At 45.9% G+C, this 20,429-nt stretch overlaps 1 protein-coding gene across 5 annotated transcripts in view; it reads right to left on the minus strand.

Moving 5' to 3' along the window:
* Window positions 1–20,429, minus strand: part of dnc (phosphodiesterase dunce) — a 696,777-nt gene that overhangs the window by 303,659 nt on the left and 372,689 nt on the right. Inside the window, exon 1 of one of the 5 annotated variants that reach the window (XM_070524786.1) lies at window positions 833–2,680. The exons of the other annotated variants lie outside the window; for them this stretch is intronic. Within the exon in view, the coding sequence (XP_070380887.1) occupies window positions 833–984 (152 nt within the window). The 5' untranslated portion in view covers window positions 985–2,680. Of the gene's footprint in view, window positions 1–832; window positions 2,681–20,429 lie in introns of those variants that run through there. 5 annotated transcript variants of the gene reach the window in all.

Below are 20,429 nucleotides of genomic sequence, written 5' to 3' on the forward strand. Positions count from 1 at the left end.
GACTAATACGCGTCTTAATATTATTGGTTACAATATCAAAATGCCAGGGCCAGCAACTTAAGAGCAGCTTATAAGGACCAGCAGCTCAGAAGAAACATGGACATGCTGCCGAGTCTGCGTGTCTCGGACGACATCCGTCTAGTTGATAAACTCTGAACAAGCTGTTTTATCGGAGCGAGGAAGAGCAATATACAAAATGAGTTGGTGTTTCAAAACTTCGCGAGTATATTTCTGAGATTTCGCTACATCAATCCAGCTTTAAACCATCGCTGATGCCGATGCTGCAATGATACGCCATTGGGGCAAAGAGACGACGAACACGAGACCGACGTCACGAGCGCTGTACTAACAGCGGCCATATGTTGTTACGCAGTGTAATAACACACACTGCTGGCTTAAATTTTCCTGCCTTCCGCGGTAGCCCTTGGCTGTGACGCGGCGCCACTGACATCGAGCTCGCGCGTTAGATTCACGCAGCGGCGGACGCATTTCCCTGGCGGCGAAATGCAAGGGCGCACGTGCACTTAGATGCAGGTGCACGTTAAGATACCACAGGTGATCAACAGTAATCCGCAGCCTTCCATTATGCGGTGTGCCTCGCAATCAGAACGTGGTTTTGGCATGTAATACCTCAGAATTTAAATTTTAATTTAGCACATATCTCGTGACGTCCATGTTGTATTCTCGTGTCCGTTACGTAACTACGCTAAAATATATAGACCTAGACCTCCAAACGACGGGGGCTTGCCTGGGGAAAAGTTAGGCCCAGTGACTGTAGCGCTCGCAATCAGACAAGCGTTACAGGTGACAGTGCCAAAGAATTTGTACGCACCTGTAGTCGGCAGAGGCCACTGACGTCGCACCAAAGCGCACCACCCCGACCTTCCGGCGGCGGATTTGGATGCGCCTCATGGAAGCCTGCATCGTCATGGTACCACCGGCCTTGCGCTCGACGGTCCAGTTCACCTGCCGCTGCTCTGTCATGGCCGACAATATCCGGCACGCAACGTCCCGAAAGAGAATATCGCGACCAGACCGGCTAGTCCGACAACCCCGCCGGCGCTTCTGGGACCCGCGATCGCGACACAAAAGCGTAGACAGCAAGCTCAATCCTTGTTTCAAAGTCAGCGCCGAGTAGACACGGCTGCGTCATGGGCCATTCCTTCGCGATCAGCGTATATGCTTGCGGCAGAGCAGGAACAACGTGTTATGACCCTCGTTGCAGCCGAAGGAAGATGCGCCGGCGTCTAATCTTCTTCGTCTCGTACCAACGTATAAAATAAAATTCGTATCAACGCGAGAACAACGTGCGTCGGGATACCCGTTACACCAGCTTACGACACCAAGCCAAGGCGGGTCTTGAGGGATGGCCGCATCAATGAACACACACGCACACCGCCCTTTTCTCCCTCCTTGCTTTTCTTTTTCTGCCCCCAGCGCACGCTTCAATAGGCGGCCGCACTCGCGATGTTAAAAAAAAAAAAAAGAAAGCGGAAGCGTCGATGTAATTACCGAACCTTGCCGGAGGAGCTCGCAGGTCCACCGTGGAGCACTGTCATTAATTTTGCGACGGTGTGAAGATGCGGGTCTTGGCGAGGACGACGGAAGTCGTAATGCATAACACGCAGTCAAAGCATGCGGTGATGTACTGCCGCGGCCCAATTAGCCAGCCCTGGTAAAAACGACAGCTAGAAAACGCGCCAACAGAGCCTGCACAACGTCGCGCAGTGCGTCTCCTCGTCTTCGACACAGACTTCACGTATACTCCAAGAAAAACAAGCCCGAAACAGGCAGCAACAGCAGCGGAGTCGTCGTTGACGGAGAACGCACACAGACCGAAAGCTGTATAATGTGTGAGAGGAGAGAAACCGCAAGGCAAGCTTCACAGTCGTCGCGGCGACTTCACAGCTTCACACCTGGCATTGCGGCGCGGCCGCTGACACTGGTTGAATGTTGACAGTGAGAGATTCCGGATGACGATGTCATGGCGGCGTCGTCCTCGTCGTAGTACTAGTAGATGTAGTAACGGCGTAGCAGCGTAGCGGCACTCACGCTCACTCGCGCGCGCGAGCGAAGACTACGTCGGCTCAGCGAACGAAAAGCAAAAATGTGCGGAACGACCGAATTCAACAGCAGTTGCGCTGTCGCGCACGCGTTCGCGTCGAACACTCCTTATCCACAGCAAGCGCGGCAGCGGCAACGTTGGTGGGTGGCGTCGCAGATCCGATCGTCCTGGCCGATAGCGCGAGCGGCGTATATTACTATCGTCGGCAGAGGAAAATCCAACAGTGCGCGCAATGTTTCCCAACGTCGGCGAGGTTGTGCTGATCTACGCTGCGTTTTATTTTTCGCTCTCCCGCCCTCTCCTTCGAAGCTAACGTTCGCAGGGAAAGGAGCAGTGAAACAAAACGACTGAACCTGGGAGAAGTACACATACACATAAAAAGAGCACAGAACCGTTCTGTTCTTCCTTCTCCTTGCTAACTCTCTCACTTCACAGTGCGGCCCGCGCCGCGGGAGAGGCGCTGACGACGACGTTCCTTCACAAAGCGCACAGGTGACGTTGTGCGCTCTCCAACGAGCTGGCACGGTGCTTCGGCGACAACAACCAAAGAGTTCCCCCGCTGAAAGGCGTCCCTGTCGCTGGTATGTCCTCAGTGTTACACGAGCAGCAGCAGCAGCAGATACAACTCTGTTAGAGGTCATGAAGAGAGCGCGCGTTACATTCGTCGAAAACGGTGGCGGAGATCACCCAGCGATGGTCCACGGGCCGAGCGGCGTTGTCGGCGTCGACGGCAGCAGTAGTGAAGGAGGAGGAAGGGCGTACGACATTTCGTCGGGAAGGACGAAAAACACACTGGCGCGCGCGCGATCCGCGAAGAGCGCACCATGCATAGTAATGACTCAAGAAAGAAGCCGCGCCCGTTCGAAAAAAAATAATAATAAACGAAGGCAAGAAACACCGGTGCGCGGTTTCTTGAGGATGCCGGCGCAGCAGCGACGGCGATGGCGATCCAAGCGCTAGAAGCGCGAGAAGCTTTGCCCGCGAGCAGGACCCGCTATAGTACAACGTCTATGAGTGTCGTACCGTCGTCTGGAAGGGGCGAGGCAGAAGAGGAGGTAAGGTAAGAGGAGTGGGAGGGTGGAATGGAGCCAAGATAAGAAAAGACAGGCTACCGCGACAAGATGAACGCGGGGAAGGTTCAAACCCGGTGCTCACACGCTCGTGTGCACCCCGCCTCTCTGGAGAGAAGAAGGGCACGTGAGCCGCTCCTGGCTCTCGCGGAGCTCTGCTCAGACGGCAACGCTCTCGAGACTCTTCCGGAACGCGACGCTGCCGCCGCGGTTGGTTTTCTATACTGTGGGAATGACGACGCACCGACCAGGCATGACGCGTCGTCGGTTTGTTCCACAACTCTACTGCGAACGGAGAGTTCGCATGGGGCGTCTTTTACAGCCGGCACATGAGAGGTTCCTGTAGAGAGCGCGGCTAAACGGAAGAAAACTTGGCACAGATCTGTCGACGCGAGACGATGACGTGGCGCAAGAAGGCACCGCGCCTGCGGGGCTCGGTTCGCCCGAAACAGTCGACGACAAGCGCAGAGCCGGCACACATGTAACCGCGAGGTCGCTTCGCCGCCGTCATCTTCGTTGCCGTGACCTATACAAGAGGTGCATGTGCAGAGCTAGAGTGGTCGTCGCGCTTGTATGAATACGACAGGCTCGAAGCTAAGTTGGTGGCGACGCAACGGAGTAGCCCTTTGTTTATGGTGTGATCAGCTTGTATACGCTCCATGGAGCAGGTGCGCCAGCTTGAACGTGCGGTGGTGTGCATGCTTCGCAATTCGATGGCGAACTTGCACGGCTGTCTGAACCGCTTTGAAGGTTGCCATTTTGCTGAGTCATATTGCGAAAGCAACAGTGGCTTTCGACGGAGCGCCGGAGACACGGTATTCGCGTAATTGTCTGAATGTTGCTATGCGGTGTCGTGAGCGCATATCTGGTCATGAAACTGTGGAATAATAGGTGCTTTTCAGCATTTCACACATGTGATGATAATTTAGAAGAGAGTGCTGTGGCTAAATATCCTTCAGTGCAGCTGCAGCGTGCCATCTGAACAACCCTGACATCAGACGTTCTCTCGCATTACTCTATCACTTCAACTTCCCTTTGTGTCAGCAGCCATGGCGTGTCAACCAAAACAAATGAGAACGCCGCGTCACGGCTTCTTATCGAGCCTCGTCGAAAATAACCCCGCACAAATGTCCACCACAGCCGCAGTGCGCTGATCAGGAGCTTACGAAGCTGAGCTGCACCATTCTAGTTCCTTCGTTGGAGACACTGGAGAATAATTCAAGCTTCGGCTCCGGCGCCGCGCTCCAGAGCGGAGATGCCCAGAAACTGCAGTCTTTCGGAAACATTCAACTCAAGGTCTCTCGGTTGAAGAGCGTATCTGCATGCTATGCATCATATTTCCGCGCATGTTTTCTAAAAGCTGCGCTGACGTTTGAGAGACCTTTTTATCACTTGTGCCTCCTGAGACAACCACGTGTTCTTTCGGCATCTGTACACTTGTTCTGTAACGAATAGATGCGTGCGAACTACAGAAACTTTCGAATATGGAATGAAAGATTGTCCTATTCGATTCAGTTCTCGAGTCGAGTAGTGACCATTCAAACATCCTAATATCAATTTTCGCATACTTCACGCCATCTACTGTGCGCGATAAAATCCGAAATCGAAGCAAAAATGCGGTAACTTTCATTCCACCGACAGCGGAAACAACGCACTGAGCTCGGAGAGCCAGACATTTCAGGGTAAACGAGAGTCAATCGCACTTAGGCGCGACATTCGGCAGCAGGTGGGTATTGTTTTGAACAATGTATATATGCAGCACCCGCGTACTTTCATGGGGACAATGTTGAATGCGTTTATCGCAACACACTTGATACAATCGGGGCTCAATCAGCCGCGACCATTCGACCTAGAGGAAAAAGTACCTTTTTTTCGCTCCGCCATCGCCGCGGAAGACACGTTTGGTCGCGAAAGTAGTTATTCAGCCGACAAGGCTGCCATCCTGAACTTTATTGATAATGTGTGACCGGTGTCTGCTAGGAAGAGCCCACAGTTTGCTAAAAAGATGCTTAGTTGATCCTATTGCTTCCTGTGTGCTTTCAGAAATGGTGCATATTGCTCATAAAGTTCCTAATGCGCCGTGTACAGACAGACTTTCGGTGTTGTGAACACCAGACAATGAAAGACATCTTATTAAATATTAAGAAGGCTGTACATTAATCGCGAACTATACGAAAAATATTATAAATTCAATTCTATTCGCTTCTGGTGCTATACTATTTGCAATAACTTCATTTCGTTTATTGATCCTTAAGAGCCCGGAAGCATTACATACATTACATTACAGAGAGCATTGCATATTTAACTAGGTCGGGAAAACTACTATTTGCAATGCTGCTAAAGCAAAGCATGTGCGACTGAACGTGAACAAAATTTATCAAACATTGAACGAGACACTCACATTTGTGTCCATCCTATCGCAATGACCATAGTCTTTGTAATAAAAATAGTATTTCAATGTAATGCAAGCTTTCCTTTCGACAGAGTGTAAAATTGGGCCAATATCTTCAAGTTCGTTATGATGACAGCACCAACGGCACGGTAACAAAGAAAAAGAAGGAAGCACACAGTAAAAGTGCTCCTCTCAAAGCCTGTCGCGGGCCATATGGTCAAAGTATCGCTTCGATCGAGTGACAATGGTGCATTCATTCATTCAACGAAGTCGCAAAATACTCACAGAAATGTTAAGCGGAGGACATCCAGGTGAACTAATCGAAGAGCCAGAGGCAGGCATTCAATAAATAAATAAATAAATAAATAAATAAATAAATAAATAAATAAATAAATAAATAAATAAATAAATAAATAAATAAATAAATAAATAAATAAATAAATAAATCTTATTAAACCCAACACAGCTTAGGAGAAAGGAAAAGAAGAAGAAAAGTTACAAGGCGACGTAGTGTTCAAACTCTATTATTCCTATAAGTTCAACACGTGATTCCGCCTTTAAACACAATTCATTTTACAGCAGTCCTCATTGTAACTTGAAAAATCGACCAATTTATTGACCAATGCCTATGAGTATGCGGCACAGTTTTGTAGGACAACAAGAACAACAACAACCTGTCGACGAAAAAACGCGTTCACCGCATGCGACCCCTACGCAACCCACGCCACGTGTAGCCGCTCCCAGCAGCGCCCCAGACGGTGCCAATTATATTCCCACCCCGTTCCGCTTAACGATTTCCATCAAACACGAACGTCGTACGCTACCCTTAAAAGGAAGTTTTACCGCGTGAACGACTGTTTAAAAGCACAGGAATGGAGAAATCGCTTTCCTCGGCAACCACTGCACCTCAATTGATGTGTTTGGTTGCATTTAAAACAAGAAGTGAACATCTACGGCCTGCAAGAAACGATTATTTAATTTCAGGCATCATAAATATGCCTTACTAAAGCTGCACATATTGAATCCTTAATGTTGACCTTCTCGGCGCTACGTTACTGCAATTCATTGAGTGGCCTTTAAACTCCGACTATACATTTCATGGACGCATTTATTGGCCTTTCATTTCTTCTTTACAAGTTCTCCAAATGGTAATTAAACTACATTGCTTTAGTCAATATGAACGTAAATGTTTCGACTGGGGCACTCGACTTCACACAAGCAAACTCACACGCCAGCACCGAGATGAAGGCGCTGTCGAAACGCTGGCTCGACATACATCCCTTCTTGGAGTACTATTGAACGCCTCACATCTCCATTTTCCTGTGCAACTTTGTCCCGTTTGCTTGCTTGCTCGTTTAACAATAATTGATTAATTAATTAGCTTGCTCCGTCAAAGTACGGTGTAACAAGAGACGGAGGGAAAAGTAGTTCAATGGCGGCTTGAGGAGCCCGTCAGCGCCTTCGTACACTGATAGCAGCAGAAAGACAACACAATATCATACTGCTCAATTATTTTTAAACAATACCTTGTTGTCAAGAATGACCAGGCCGCGAAAAAAAAGAAACGTGGCTCATGCAACAAACATTAGTAACATGACTTATATAAGTATTGTTTTTGAAATCCCCGTATTAAATGTTACAATTCTCTTAAAGGTTTACGGTCCCGCACAGACAAGTATTCAAGGCCTTCCTAAGAGAAAGATAAGAGAGGTCCACATTTTTTCTCTATTGAGTTTTGTTTGTTTATCGCGTTCAGTAATTATGTCAGGTATGCACCAACTAGGCCCCACGCAAACCTTTTTTAGAGAGCAAACTTTTTGATTTATGACGCCAGGTGGGAAGGTGGGGAGAGCGAATAGATTTCAATGAGATTCTGGACGACCCATAGAGCAGTCATATGTTTTCCGCATTGGGGCTTTGAATGAGCTTTTTGTTATGGATGTAGTTTCAGATGAGAGTCGCTAGCTCCTTGCTGACGCGCCAAGTAGGGCATCTGAGACAACAACCAAGCAGCACGCTGCCCCATTGCGGAAATCTTGGTCCTCGACGTATATGGCTCCGCGTATTAAGACGTTGTACGTAGTATCGCTGTTCAACCATTGCGTCGCGAGAACATTTCAAGAGCTACCGGCATTAAGCGCAGCGCCGGTCCCAGAGCGCGTGAATTCACACCACGTTCACGTTCGGATAAAACATGTCAGAATAGCATAAGGTATATGTTATAGGATATAGAGTAGGATAGGATAAGACAAGCTTCTTTATGTAGAAATGGTTCCACGACTTCAGTGACTCCCGGTTGAGACTAATCAGGTTGGTCTTGAGATACACGATAGGACTAAAGCAGGCGCTGCACATGATGTGAGATTAGCTGTCGATGAAGCTATCTAAATTATGTGCGGTCGGCGTCCAAGATTTACGAACAGCGAGAGACCAGAAAAATATGAAAATTGCCGCAGCCTGCGCACACGCGTTGGCATTCAAATGTCTAAGTCTGTACTGTAGCATATGCGAGAAAAATTTTACTGGCTTAACGATTTACTGCTTTACTAAATTCTACGGGGAACAAGATCGCACGATTATAGTCGCTACTGTCAAACACTGCTCGGAAATCCTACGTTTTCTCAGGTCCTACGGTCCCTAGACTTTTGACGCCGACTGCGCGCTGCCACAGAACTATAGAGTTAGTAGATCGGAAAGCGGCGTAAGTCAACGGTCGCGCAGTAACTTTCCTTTGAGTAGATTAAAAACTAACAATTAAATTCTGGGCTTTTATGTGCCAAAACCACGACATGGATATGAGGCACTCCGTAGTGCGAGACTCCGGATTAATTTTTGACTATCTGGGATTCTTTAACGAGCGTTTGACTATCTGGGATTCTCGGCGTAACCAATCCTATTCCACGGCCGAGCTTCGCCTTCGTGCACCATGGGCCCCGAGATCTCTACGAACTCCCTCTTTCCTTTTTATGTCACCCTCCCCTTCTCCCCAAGGCACTGAGCCGTGTTTCTTCCTCTCCGCAATTCCTCTCCCGCCTTCTGGCTTTAATTCCGATGAGAGCCCTAGCTCAAAGTTGAGCAGCAAGCGAACTCGTAAGAAACGGGTTATTTAAACATTTTGAGTTCGCGCGCCTTTATTTTCGTAATAGACAACCCACGACAAAATGCGAAACGAATAAGAACTGGCCAACAGATCCAAGACAAGGCTATGCACAATGCGGTTTACTGTTCAATGAAACACGCAATTAATATTCAGATACCAAAGCAGCTGAGTGATGGGGTGCAAAGATCAAGCCAATTTTAACCTATACATCTGTGAATGCGACGCCCAAACGTAAGCGGCACAGCACTGTTTCCTCATTTCGCGGAAGACCTGGTAACAGCCGCAGTTGCATAGAGGGATCGAGGGAATGCAAGCGATGGAGAGTGAATTCAGGTCTGTGCCACTTCTCCAATGTCAAAGAGTGCGCTAGCTTGCCTAAGTGTTGGGCTGCGTCGGTCCGCGATAAAGGTATTGAAACAAGGGTTGCTCCTTCGTGTGCTTTTGCATTTCTGATTGGAATGGCTGATAGCGCCGAGTGCAATGCCTGCGGTGTCGAGGAAACCATAGAACACCTACTGTGCTACTGCCCATCTTATGAAAATGAAAGGCAAGATCTCTGCACAGCTCTCAATCAGATAGATGGAAAGCCGTTCACCTTGAAGAAGATCTTGGGATCATGGCCTCGCATATCACAGCTACAAAAGGCCACAAAAGCGCTGCTGCGATATTTGAAAGCGACTGGATTAGGTCAGCGTCTGTGATCCGGACTGATATCTCCAGTGGACTTTCTCTTCTTTTAATCTTTCCGTCCCCTTTTCCCTTTCCCCAGTGTAGGGTAGCCAACCGGGCTCAGTCCTGGTTAACCTCCCTGCCTTTCATTTATCATTTTCTCTCTATCTAACCTATACATCCTATTGAAAGATAACACCAGCTACAAATATCTGATATAACAGTAGACCGTACTGCACGGCAACACTCAAGGAAGCGGAAGGCCAGAGTTTTATGAGGGTGCATTTGTACACCGTACAGATTGCTCACAGAACTAATTTAGACTGATATCTCTTTTATAGACACGTAGCTTTGTGCATGGAGTGTAGAGCAATAGATTATCTATTTGATCTATAGATTTCCGAAGAGGTTGTTTTCATAGGGCCTATGCAAAGCAGCCGACGAAAATGTTACTCCGCGTGCCATTCACAGACATTCCACGTACTCTAAGGTACTGCCGTACGAATATTCGAAACTTCCGAATTTAGAATAGAACATATTGTCCTATTCGATGCGCTACCATTGTCGAGTAGTCGCTATTTGATTAGCTCCTCAAATTTAATACCATTATTCGAAAATCCGAATGTTTTCAAATAGTACTCGAATGCTTGTACGCATAAGCACGCCATCGACTGTACGCGATCAAACATGAAATTGAAGCTAAAATGCCATAACTGATCCATCCAAGAGGGAGAGAGAATTAAGAGTTAACTGATCGCATCCAAACTGCACATAACAGTGGACAGCACGCTGCATCCCTCAGACAGACAGACGTTTCCGGCCAAACACGAACACTCGCAATGACAGCGACAAGATATTTATCGGAGTGTCCTGAGAAACTTGACTTCGGCTCCCCTGTCAGCAGGGGCGTAGCCAAGGGGGGGGCTTATGGGGCTTCAGCCCCCCCCGAAATTTTTTCGTGCTGCCCATGCACCGCCGACGAAAGCAACCCCCGGCGCCGGAAATCATTCTGGGTTTTGTCTAGAATGTCTTTTTGACGCTCGAAAAGACATTTAAGCGCGAAGATAGCGAACTCGGGCTGGATTTCGCGGCAACACCCATGCACCGAGAGTCACATAACGTCAAGCAGCCCCATCCGACCACAAAGTTTCAAGGGCATTTTGATGGTGAGCGGGCTCGCCGCGGCATCTCGCTGAGGCCGCGGAATCTATGGAGCGCATGGATGTGAATTCCGAAAATTTATGGGTATAAATCTCATAAACTCTTGATGTGAAAGGTGCATTGACATTTCCAAAGTTGTGCTTTAGATATTCAATTGCGGAACTTTGTGGGTGTAATGTTGTTGTAAACATTTGACGCCAAAGGTTCATTGACTTTTCTAAAGTCTTACATCGGAACACACAACGAGACAAGTCAAATCAACACACTAGCCGAAAAGCTGACTAAGCATGCAGCGAGGTTCAATGAGACGAAGCGTTGTGGTGGCTCATCTGTGCCGCCATGTCACATAAAAAAAAAATATGAACATTTTTTTTAACCTACGCTAAAACATCCATGTCAAAACACTAAATCCAGCCAAGCTAAGTACGTTCTTATTTATTTTTTCAACTTTGACTTTTATTCGCGATGACACATTGAGCCTCTGTTTTTTTTTTCTATTTTTTTTTGTTCTCGCTACCATACCCGCGGGCTGCCGGAGCTAGCCAGAGCGCATACGTTTTTCTCGCGTGGCCCCGACCACCGCGTAGCGCACTTCGGTGCTCGTTCGGTTTTCTCTGGCCGAGTCGATTTCCGCCTGGCAGAGTTTTGGACACTTTCTGGATATCAGACGAGAAAATGAAACAATGGTCGCTCGCCGCCGTCACTGTGGGGACTCGACGGATTGCACCGCGTTCGCTTTTGCAGAACTTCTCCGGAAAGTCTTGTCTCACCGGTGTAGGATACCGAGCAGTATGCGTATGGTTGGTTCCCAGTGGACCAAGCGTCTCATGCTTTCTTCGATATTCCTTCCGTAGCCACATTAGGTGCCCAAAGTAGGCATTCTACTGTGGCCAACATACTTTCCTATGCGTTTTTTCATTTCGGTGCCCCCGCACCACAGAAGGAAAAAAAATACATTGTTGCGGTGCAGCGAATTGTCGCATGGTGAAAGTTCGATTTTGTTACTTCTTCTTTTGTGGAAAGTAATGAGCCACGGGACGCTTAAGTTGCCAGATACTCTTATTATATTATTGCGATGGCAATTATATGGACACTCCAGGCGCATTCCTGCCGTCGCTGTCGCCTTCATGTTTCGTATAAAGTCCAAGGCTGATAATATCGTGACCGCGTGCCGCATGCTGTATGTGCGAGTGAAAGCGTAGCGGGGGGGGGGGGGGGGGAGTGGAATGGCTGAGTCGACGATGGTGGCTCAGTCGTGTGTGCGCAAAGGAGAAAAGCGGGGAGCAAGCGCGCCGCCTTTGGTCGCGCGCGATACACCGAGGGGAGTGAATGGAATTGGGGCGGAATCTAGGATTCTGTGAAGCTGTAATCGCGCAGCATGTTTATCTGCCTTGTTTGACGAATTATATACAGCGACTTTTTCTTAGATACGTAGATTTATTGGTGATTTATACGTATATTTAAATATCATGTTGCGAGGTTTCGTGTATACGTGCAGTGAACTTTGTTTACAGTCACACTTTTTGCCCTTTATCAAGCTGTCTCTTGGCATTTCTAAAGCACGAGTGTGAGTCGCAATAATGGTTCGGTTCATTATCTGCGAGGCATGCGTGTAGCAGAGTGACATCTCTCATTTACAAAAGTGGTACGCATGTGTGAGAATAAATGTTCTTTAATGCTCTCATACACTGGGTTGAACATGGTTGCCTGACATAATGGACACCCCAAAAGCTGAACAGCGTGGTGTCGCGAAGTTTTTTGGTGTTTCCCAAAAAGGTGTTTCCCAAAAAGAAATGAATCACCGTATGGCTGCCGTGTACGTTAAACATTGCATTCCATCGGCCACTGTAAAGCGTGGGAGCAAACGGTTCAAAGAAGAATGGGAAAGTTCCAAAGACATTCCAAGACCAGGTCAATGCCATCGTGCATTCACATCCCGCACCATTTCAATGGTCGATGAGCTGAGACAAGAATGGAGGACAAGCATCGATGAACGGGCAGAGCGTGTGAAAACCAGTCACGGTTCGGTTCACGCCATAATTCATGAGCACCTCCGTTATCGGCTCTAGTTCGCGCAATTTATGCCCAAGATTTTGATCCACCGCCAGAAGACGGAGAAGTTTGACGCTGCTTTGACTAATCTGATCTGGTATCACAATGAGGATGACGATTTCTCGTTTGCTATTGTGATCGGGGACGAACCATGGTGCCACTACTACGAGTCTGAAACACGACGGCAAAGCTTACAGCGTAAACATTCGAATTTACCACGGCCAAAGAATGCAAAGGCCGTCATTTTCGCCGGAAAGGTGTTGTTGACTTTTTTTCGATCGTCAGGCGCCATTACTGATAGAATTTGCTCAATCTTGAGAGACTATCAATCGTTTCCGATATTATGAAACGCCAGAACCACTGCGTGTCGCAATCAAGAACAAACTACGTGGAAAATTGAATTATGTCATCTTGTTCCACGACAATGCCCGTCCCCACGTCGCTGATGTGGTTAATACAAAACTGGCAAAGTTCAAGTGGGACACCCTGCAACATCCGTCATACAGCTCAGACCTGTCCCCTTGCGACTTCCACATTTTGGGGCAACCGAAAACAGCTCAACGGAACTAGATTCGTGCCGGACGATTACGTGAAAGAGTCAGTTACAGACTTTTTGAAGCAGCAACCTAAGGAGTTTCATGAGACGGGAATCACGCGACTCCTTAGTCAATGGGGCAAATGCCTAAATTCTTATGAAGACTACTTTTTAAGAAAGTACCGCGTTTGTCCTATATTCGCATTGGCTCACATTTACTTGACTCACCCTCGTATAGCTTGCAGAACTGCTTTTTATACGTGCTCTCTGTTGCGACTATAATTTCGGTGCAATTACTCACGATTCACGACCGGTGACAGCTGCTCCTGCGTAATACATTGGAACAAATGACCGCGTCATGGAGATTTTTCACTGGCTATTGCATATATACAAGAATGTAAACACGGTTCTTGAATGACTAAGTTTCATTAACATATTTGTCCTCAACTTGTTCATTTCATGGCCTTTTCATCTTTCATATCAGCGGCATGCGCTGCTTTCCTGGTTTCGAAGTGATATAGTTGTGAAGTTCGTGTGATATTTTCTTTACTTATTAAATAGACAAAAACATGGAAGCATTGATATCAGTTACTTTGGGCACAATTTTTTGCACATACGAGGATATTCTTTTATGAAAAAATACACATTTTACTTGTTTGGACAGTGCGTAGCGTTAAAGAATTCGTTTACAACATTTTTGACAATTGTAATGCGGCTATTATTCATGTGTTTGATCCCTCGACAAATTGTTTAAGAGGAAGCTTTAGCAGGGGCCCAATCCGACGCGGCCTATTCAAATACATGTAAAACGCAGAAACGCTTTTCCGAGATAATCCTGCTAATCGCTTTTAATGAAATTAGTTGCATTTGAGAGAGAAGGTAAATTATAGTGTCTGTTGGAAACGGAATTTCGATTTACGGCCTGAATTTTGTATAAAATATTTTGACAAATTTGAAATTTCGAAAAAATAGAAGCACGACGTTTACAAAATAATAACTATGTACCAAGAACAGATATCTCGGTTCTGTAAACGGCAACAATTAGTAAAGTCGATGCGGACAAATCTGGTATGTCAATTTGTATCTTGCGTGAATTGGTTACGTTGTGTATAAGGGTTCTGCAAAAGTCGTATTTCCATAATACTAATCTTTTTTTTAGATTCACGTTTAACATATCTAGTTTGTCCTCTGTAGATGTACTATTATATGCAATTCACAGAATTGTCCTATCATTTTTTATTGTTGAGTTACTGAGTTTTAAACTTGATTGTTCCGTGTCCTGAAAATTTGCGATTTTGGCCAATTTTTAATAAAGAATCGGCCGCCTAAATGAAAAATTCGAAACCAACAGTCACTAGAATTTAATTTTTTCTTTTAAATTCATCAAAAATCGTCAAATTTGGTGCAGTTGTGGCGAGGAAAAAAGAATTACCCTTCTACATGTATTTAAATTGCAGCACCCGAGCTAAACCTGCCTCTTAAGGAGGAGGCCGAGCTGCAACATGAGCCCCCCCCGAAAGAAATTTCTGGCTACGCCACTGCCTGTCAGATCACTCGCAATAAAATTCTTTTTTTTTGTACATACACGGCCTTTGAGCAGTGGGTATTATTTGATGATATTTATACATGAAGCACCCGTGTCCTGTCATTACTATATATGAATATGTTTTATGGCAACATTCTTTACACGAAAATGGCACCATCTTCCGCTAGCACCTTGGCCGCGACCATTCGAACAGGAGAAAACGCGCCATCTTTCGCTGTGCCATCGCTGAAGGGAACAGGGCATTTCTAATTTGGTCGCGAAGGCAGGTATACAAAGATGCCCATTGGCCAACCAAGGCTGCCTTTGTAAACTTTATATGATAATTAAAAATTACATTCTTGGGTTTCACATGTCAAAATCATGATATGATTATGAGGCACGCCGTAGCGAGGGGACTCCAGATTAATTTTGACCAGCTGGGGTTGTTTGACGTGCACCCAAAGCATGGTACACGGGCATTTATGCATTTTACCCCCATCGTATCGTAATGCGGTCGTCGCGGCCGGGATTCGATCCCGTGACAGCACAAGGCCATAGCCTTTTAGCAACCACGGCGGGTCACATATGACAATGCATGACCACGTATGCTCCGAGCAGCCCTGAGTTCCCGAACAAATTGCATAGGCAATTTCCGTCCCATTCGGGCTCAAAGGCTACTAAAGACTCCTACTTGAATTTAATAAAGCATGTTTCATAATGTGCTCTGTTACCACAGAAACTTTTAATATTATGAATACCAAGATGTGCATATAGTTTGATGATAATAGTAAGAAGACCGTACATTATTCGCAAACTATTTGAAAGCAATTTGATATTACATTCAGTTCACTTTTGATTCCTATTCGATTCGGACTCGAGAACTACTAATCGTAAATCCTACAAAGTTATAGAAAACTGTTCATAGGCATTAGAGTTTGAGAGTAATTTTTATTGTTAAGCGGCAGGTAGACACTTTATGCAGCTTCATTGAAATATGATCGATCGTGAATGGATTCATAATTGACTTCATGCGCGCTCATGCGAAACTTGCAACAATATTTTCCGCTTTCTTTGGTGGAATATCCCGTATTGTCTCACATGCAGTATATAGTGATGTGCTTTATTCATCAGTGTTTGCAAGGCTATTTTTAGTTTTATTTCGCGTGGAGTGCTATACAGGCAATAAGTACTTTTCTGATAGCCTAATCTTATTGGATAATTGAGGCAGTCAGCCTTTCGACGGCCTATTTCCCTAGAGCCTCAAATTTATTAAACAAGATTTCGCCGCCGGAACCCAATTGCATTGCATCAAGCGGAGGTAAGTTGTGTTATATTCCCTTCCTTTCCCATTTCCTTATTATTTGCTATGAAAGACACGCTAAAGAGTGACACTCAATCAGTTTAGACTGATAAATTATTATTCGAAAATTCAAGTATACCTAATTTCGCTCTAACCGCATCATTTTGGAAGAAAATAATTAACGTGAAATTTAATTGCTTTTTTTTTAATTTCGCGCGCAAACGTCAGCGTTAGCATGTCAGTGTGACGTCACGGAGTTCAAATATTTTTGTTTGTATTCGGGCAGTCATGACGCAGTACAAGTTATTGCAATATCCTAAGTCCGGTCTCCGGATCTTCTAGAATAGAGTGTTGTCCATCTCTAGCGACAAAAAAAAAAAAAAGGCCCGAACAGACACCGTCAAACCTCATGACGTCAGAGTGAGCTGGTACAGAAACTTGAAGGCGGCGTCGGCAGCTGCCTTTCATTTCTGCGTCTTCTCTGGCTTCTCAAGCCTCTTCTCGCCTTGACAGTGTTTTTTTTTTTGCTATCGTATTAGCGTAATTTTCTAATATAGCTCAAATCACTTTTCTCAGCGACCCATTAGGAAAGCAATGATGTCCATGGATATCTACTCCACAAATTAGAAAGCTCGTTAAACAAACAAAACAAGCTCATCATGCTTTCGTTGCAGTCATCGTCCGTTCTTTCAGCTGTACACACGTGAAGCCACGGCACACACGCCCATACAACCGCGCTATTCAGTTCACGTAAGATGCAATTATAGATAGCGCTCGGATTAGGCGCAACGTCTCTTCGGTCGAAGAGACAGGGAAAACGAGCGGCATGCTCTTCTTTTTTTGGTCAGTTTGTTTGTACAGCTCCGTACGGGAGGAAAAAAAGCCACGACGTCGGCGCTGGACGTCGTCCAAGCTTCCGTGCGTACAAGCAGTGTTGGCGAGACGGGGCACAAACGAAGATTTATACCTTCGTCGGGTCGACGCCCGGGAGTACGAGGACGCCTTACACGACCACTGCGTGGCAAAGTGTCTTGCCCGGCAGTGCATCCTTGGACGCGTCTTTGCGAACGCTGCCTTAGGCGAACGCTCGCATGTTCGCTAACACTGTATTTTTACGGGATAGCGCCATGTATCGCATTTGACACAGACATACCGTCATCATAAATTAAAACGTGATACAAAAAAGAACTAGTTAGAGTGCCCACTGCACGGAATTACATGATAGTGCGATATACTTAAGTTCTTTAGCTCGTTTCTGAGCATACTGTAGATAGCGTTTCAAAGTGATGTATGTATCGGAGCCTGAATTAAGCCAAAGCGCAAACTTCTAAGTCGCCAACAATTGTCGACTTGTTTGCGCATGAATTTCGATTATGCATAATGCTGGCTTCGCTCTTAGCTGCTACTAAGAAGTTGATGTGGTGTAGTGCGGTGTGTACGAGCGCCTGCAACATGCCTTTATGAACACGCGTTTGTCGGTATTCCTAACACGTTGTGCATTACTGCACGGCGTTTGTGTGACACTGTTGATATAAAGGCTCGGAAAAAAACGTGGAATGCGGAACCGTTCCTGCTCCGCCCATGTGACCGCCAATGTTGAAGTGCGAGCCGCTCAGATGACAGACGGCACTTCGTCAACATGCCGGTAGCGTAGTTTCAGTAGAGGTTTTGTGTTCTCGTAGAATAAAGACCAGGGAACATTAATAATGCTTGAGTCCTGATAAAAACGTAGAAAAGCAGCGATGTAACACGAAATAGCCGTTTGAATCGAAACTAGTAAATAATAATAATAATAATAATAATAATAATAATAATAATAATAATAATAATAATAATAATAATAATAATAATAATAATAATAATGCCAACCGTACGCAGCTCGAGTTCTGCCGTTTGCAAAACCTGCCGACTCATATGCGAGATGCCTACTACGTTGACATGCTACTATTCATTGAACTTTTCCAGGCTTTCTCTGACTAGTTTTATAAGTTCCCTGTCCATTTATGATGCTGGCGGTTTAGGTGCAATAAAAGATTGCATATTATAGTTTGCCAACTTACTGCAAGCGCATAATTTTTAAATATTACCAATAAGACGTGAGTCAGTTAGAATGCAACGTCCGGTTAAAAAGCGTTTTATGCCTGTGCCAACCACAGGGCCAGGCTAACATCCACAAGAAAGAGAGAGAGAGAAAGAAAATCGAAGCGGAACCTACTATGAGTAACTAAAGAGGAAAAAACCAGATCAGGAAAGAAATAATTTATGATGACCCAAAGGGAAGCTCATTACTTTTTGAAGCGACATCAGGATGCCTTAGAACAAGCACTTATAAAGCGAGATACAACAATGAAGAAGATGCACGTGCTTGCTGCGGTAAAGCTATACGGAAGCGGCGGAGCATGTTTTATTAGAATGTGAAGACATCTGCCGAGCGGTCGATTCAGACACCTCTGGCCTCCTTGAAGCCCTTAGGTTCAACAAAAGCAGGGGGAATGTATACATGTCTGCAAGATAAATTAGTAAGAGGCGATTGGAAGATTGGTGGAAGAGAATTAGGGAAACGATAAACAATGGAGGCGTACAAAAACAAGGTTCTCATTAGGGGTTTAGAAAGTCTGGTGATGGCAATTCTCCGTGGGTTTCCTTTCCCTTTCATTTTTCTCTTTTCTATTTACCATAGGTAGGAAATTAGGCAAAATATTAACAAGAGCTCGGTGGCGCAAACCACCGCCCCGTTCAAAGGGGACGCTCACAGCATCCATCCATCCGTCCTCAGTACAAAAGAGAAATCACTGATAGCATAGCTGAGTAACTCAAGCAGGTTTGGTGCCGATTTGTCCCCATGCCGTTCCAAAGGGGGTGCAAATAAATCAGCACCACCGTGGCGGCGGCAGTGCCGGCCGTGCGGGGGAAAGAACAAAAAAGAACCAGAAAGCTCGCTTTCGCGAATCCGCCGGCAGCGGCATTGCAGTAGTGTCCCTACAATGCCTGAATAATGCCTTCCGTGTAACTTTGTGCGGACATTCAATAAACACAAACTTGTGTTTCGACTTTTTCTGCACTGACACAAAGCTCCGGTGTATATACATTCCAACTCGTTGGATCTGCTGCATTTTTTCACGTAATAAAGAAAAAAATTTTAGTGCCATAAATCATTAGAGTCACCAGGCTAGAAACACGAAACCGACTAAAATATAGATTCTTCAATTTTCGTTATATCTGCTTCCACGGAAGAATTGGAGTCGACGGCGAAGATGACGGCGACGGAAGGATCATAAGAGCTGAGGCCGGCTGAGCCACAGGAGCATGTGAACTGCTCGAGTGATCGATTTATGCATACATAGGGCTACTAAACGTGAAGTGCAGCTGCAATTAAAGGCAGTATAGTTACGCGTCTCTCGTCTAACTACCGCCGACTATAAACGGTCCACTAACGGGCTGCGCCCTCCTTGCTCCCTTAATGATCGATGTCTATCACACAAAACGTTAATTTCAGCTACTTGCAGCGACAAAATTTGCTCAGATATCTGTCTTTTATTTGTTTACCACTATGCTCCCGATCGCAAAGGATGAGAAACAGCAAAATTTGTGCACCTAGACATATTCATGCGAGCTCATGAAGCGTCCGCACCTTCATTTCTTTGTTCAGTATCTTCTTTTCGTCTTTTGCAGCGAGGGAGAGCTACTCAAGGAGAGGACTATCGTTGGTCACTTGAGCTTGCTTTCAAGTAGCCCCTTTGTACGTAATGACTAGGCGGTAAACAACGTCGGCCACGGCAGCCGTCAGATAATGTTGGGATCCCAAACATACGCGACATACAAAAGGACCTGACATTGAGCACAAGTCGGGATGAACGTGTTTCCGCCAAGAAAGAAAGCACGTTTGATATCACACGGTGTACTGCAGAAGATAAGCCGCAAACTGGCATTTCCGGAAGAGCCCAATTAGTTGACGAGGGACGTGAGCAACGAAGCGCACAGACTCACAGGCAAAACAAGCAGGCGCACGCACGCACAGGTCGACATGACGGGGGCATTCCCTTCGATCCCTCGCGTGGGCTTCGGCATTGAAAGGTCACGTCAGAAGGAGAGATATTTTCATCAATAATGGGTAAGAGGCCCTGCAAGGTCCGACTGTCGTCATTACCTGCACCGGGTCTTCATATCCCGTTGACACTCCAGTGGTTAGAAGAGGTTACAAACAAACAAACTACCAAACAAACAAACAAACAAACAAATAAATAAACAAACAAACAAACAAACAAACAAACAAACCCGCTAGCGTATAGATGATGGTATGAGGCTAGGCAAACCCGCTAGTATAGATGATGATAGATGAGGCTGCATTTGTAAGACAGCTACCAAATGAGCAAAATAACGAGTGATCGTATATTTCTAACAAACAAACGAAAAATCTGCAGGAGCATGCTTGTAGCTCGTTCTGACCCTTAAACCCAGAAGACAGAAGCCTGTGACAAAACAGCTCCTACGTTTTATATGCTTTTACGTTTTAAACCCTATCGCGAAATGCAACCGCCACAATTAGCGCGCTTCAATGGG

This window comes from Dermacentor albipictus, chromosome 9 (genome assembly GCF_038994185.2).
Source record: "Dermacentor albipictus isolate Rhodes 1998 colony chromosome 9, USDA_Dalb.pri_finalv2, whole genome shotgun sequence".
Lineage (NCBI taxonomy): Eukaryota > Metazoa > Arthropoda > Arachnida > Ixodida > Ixodidae > Dermacentor > Dermacentor albipictus.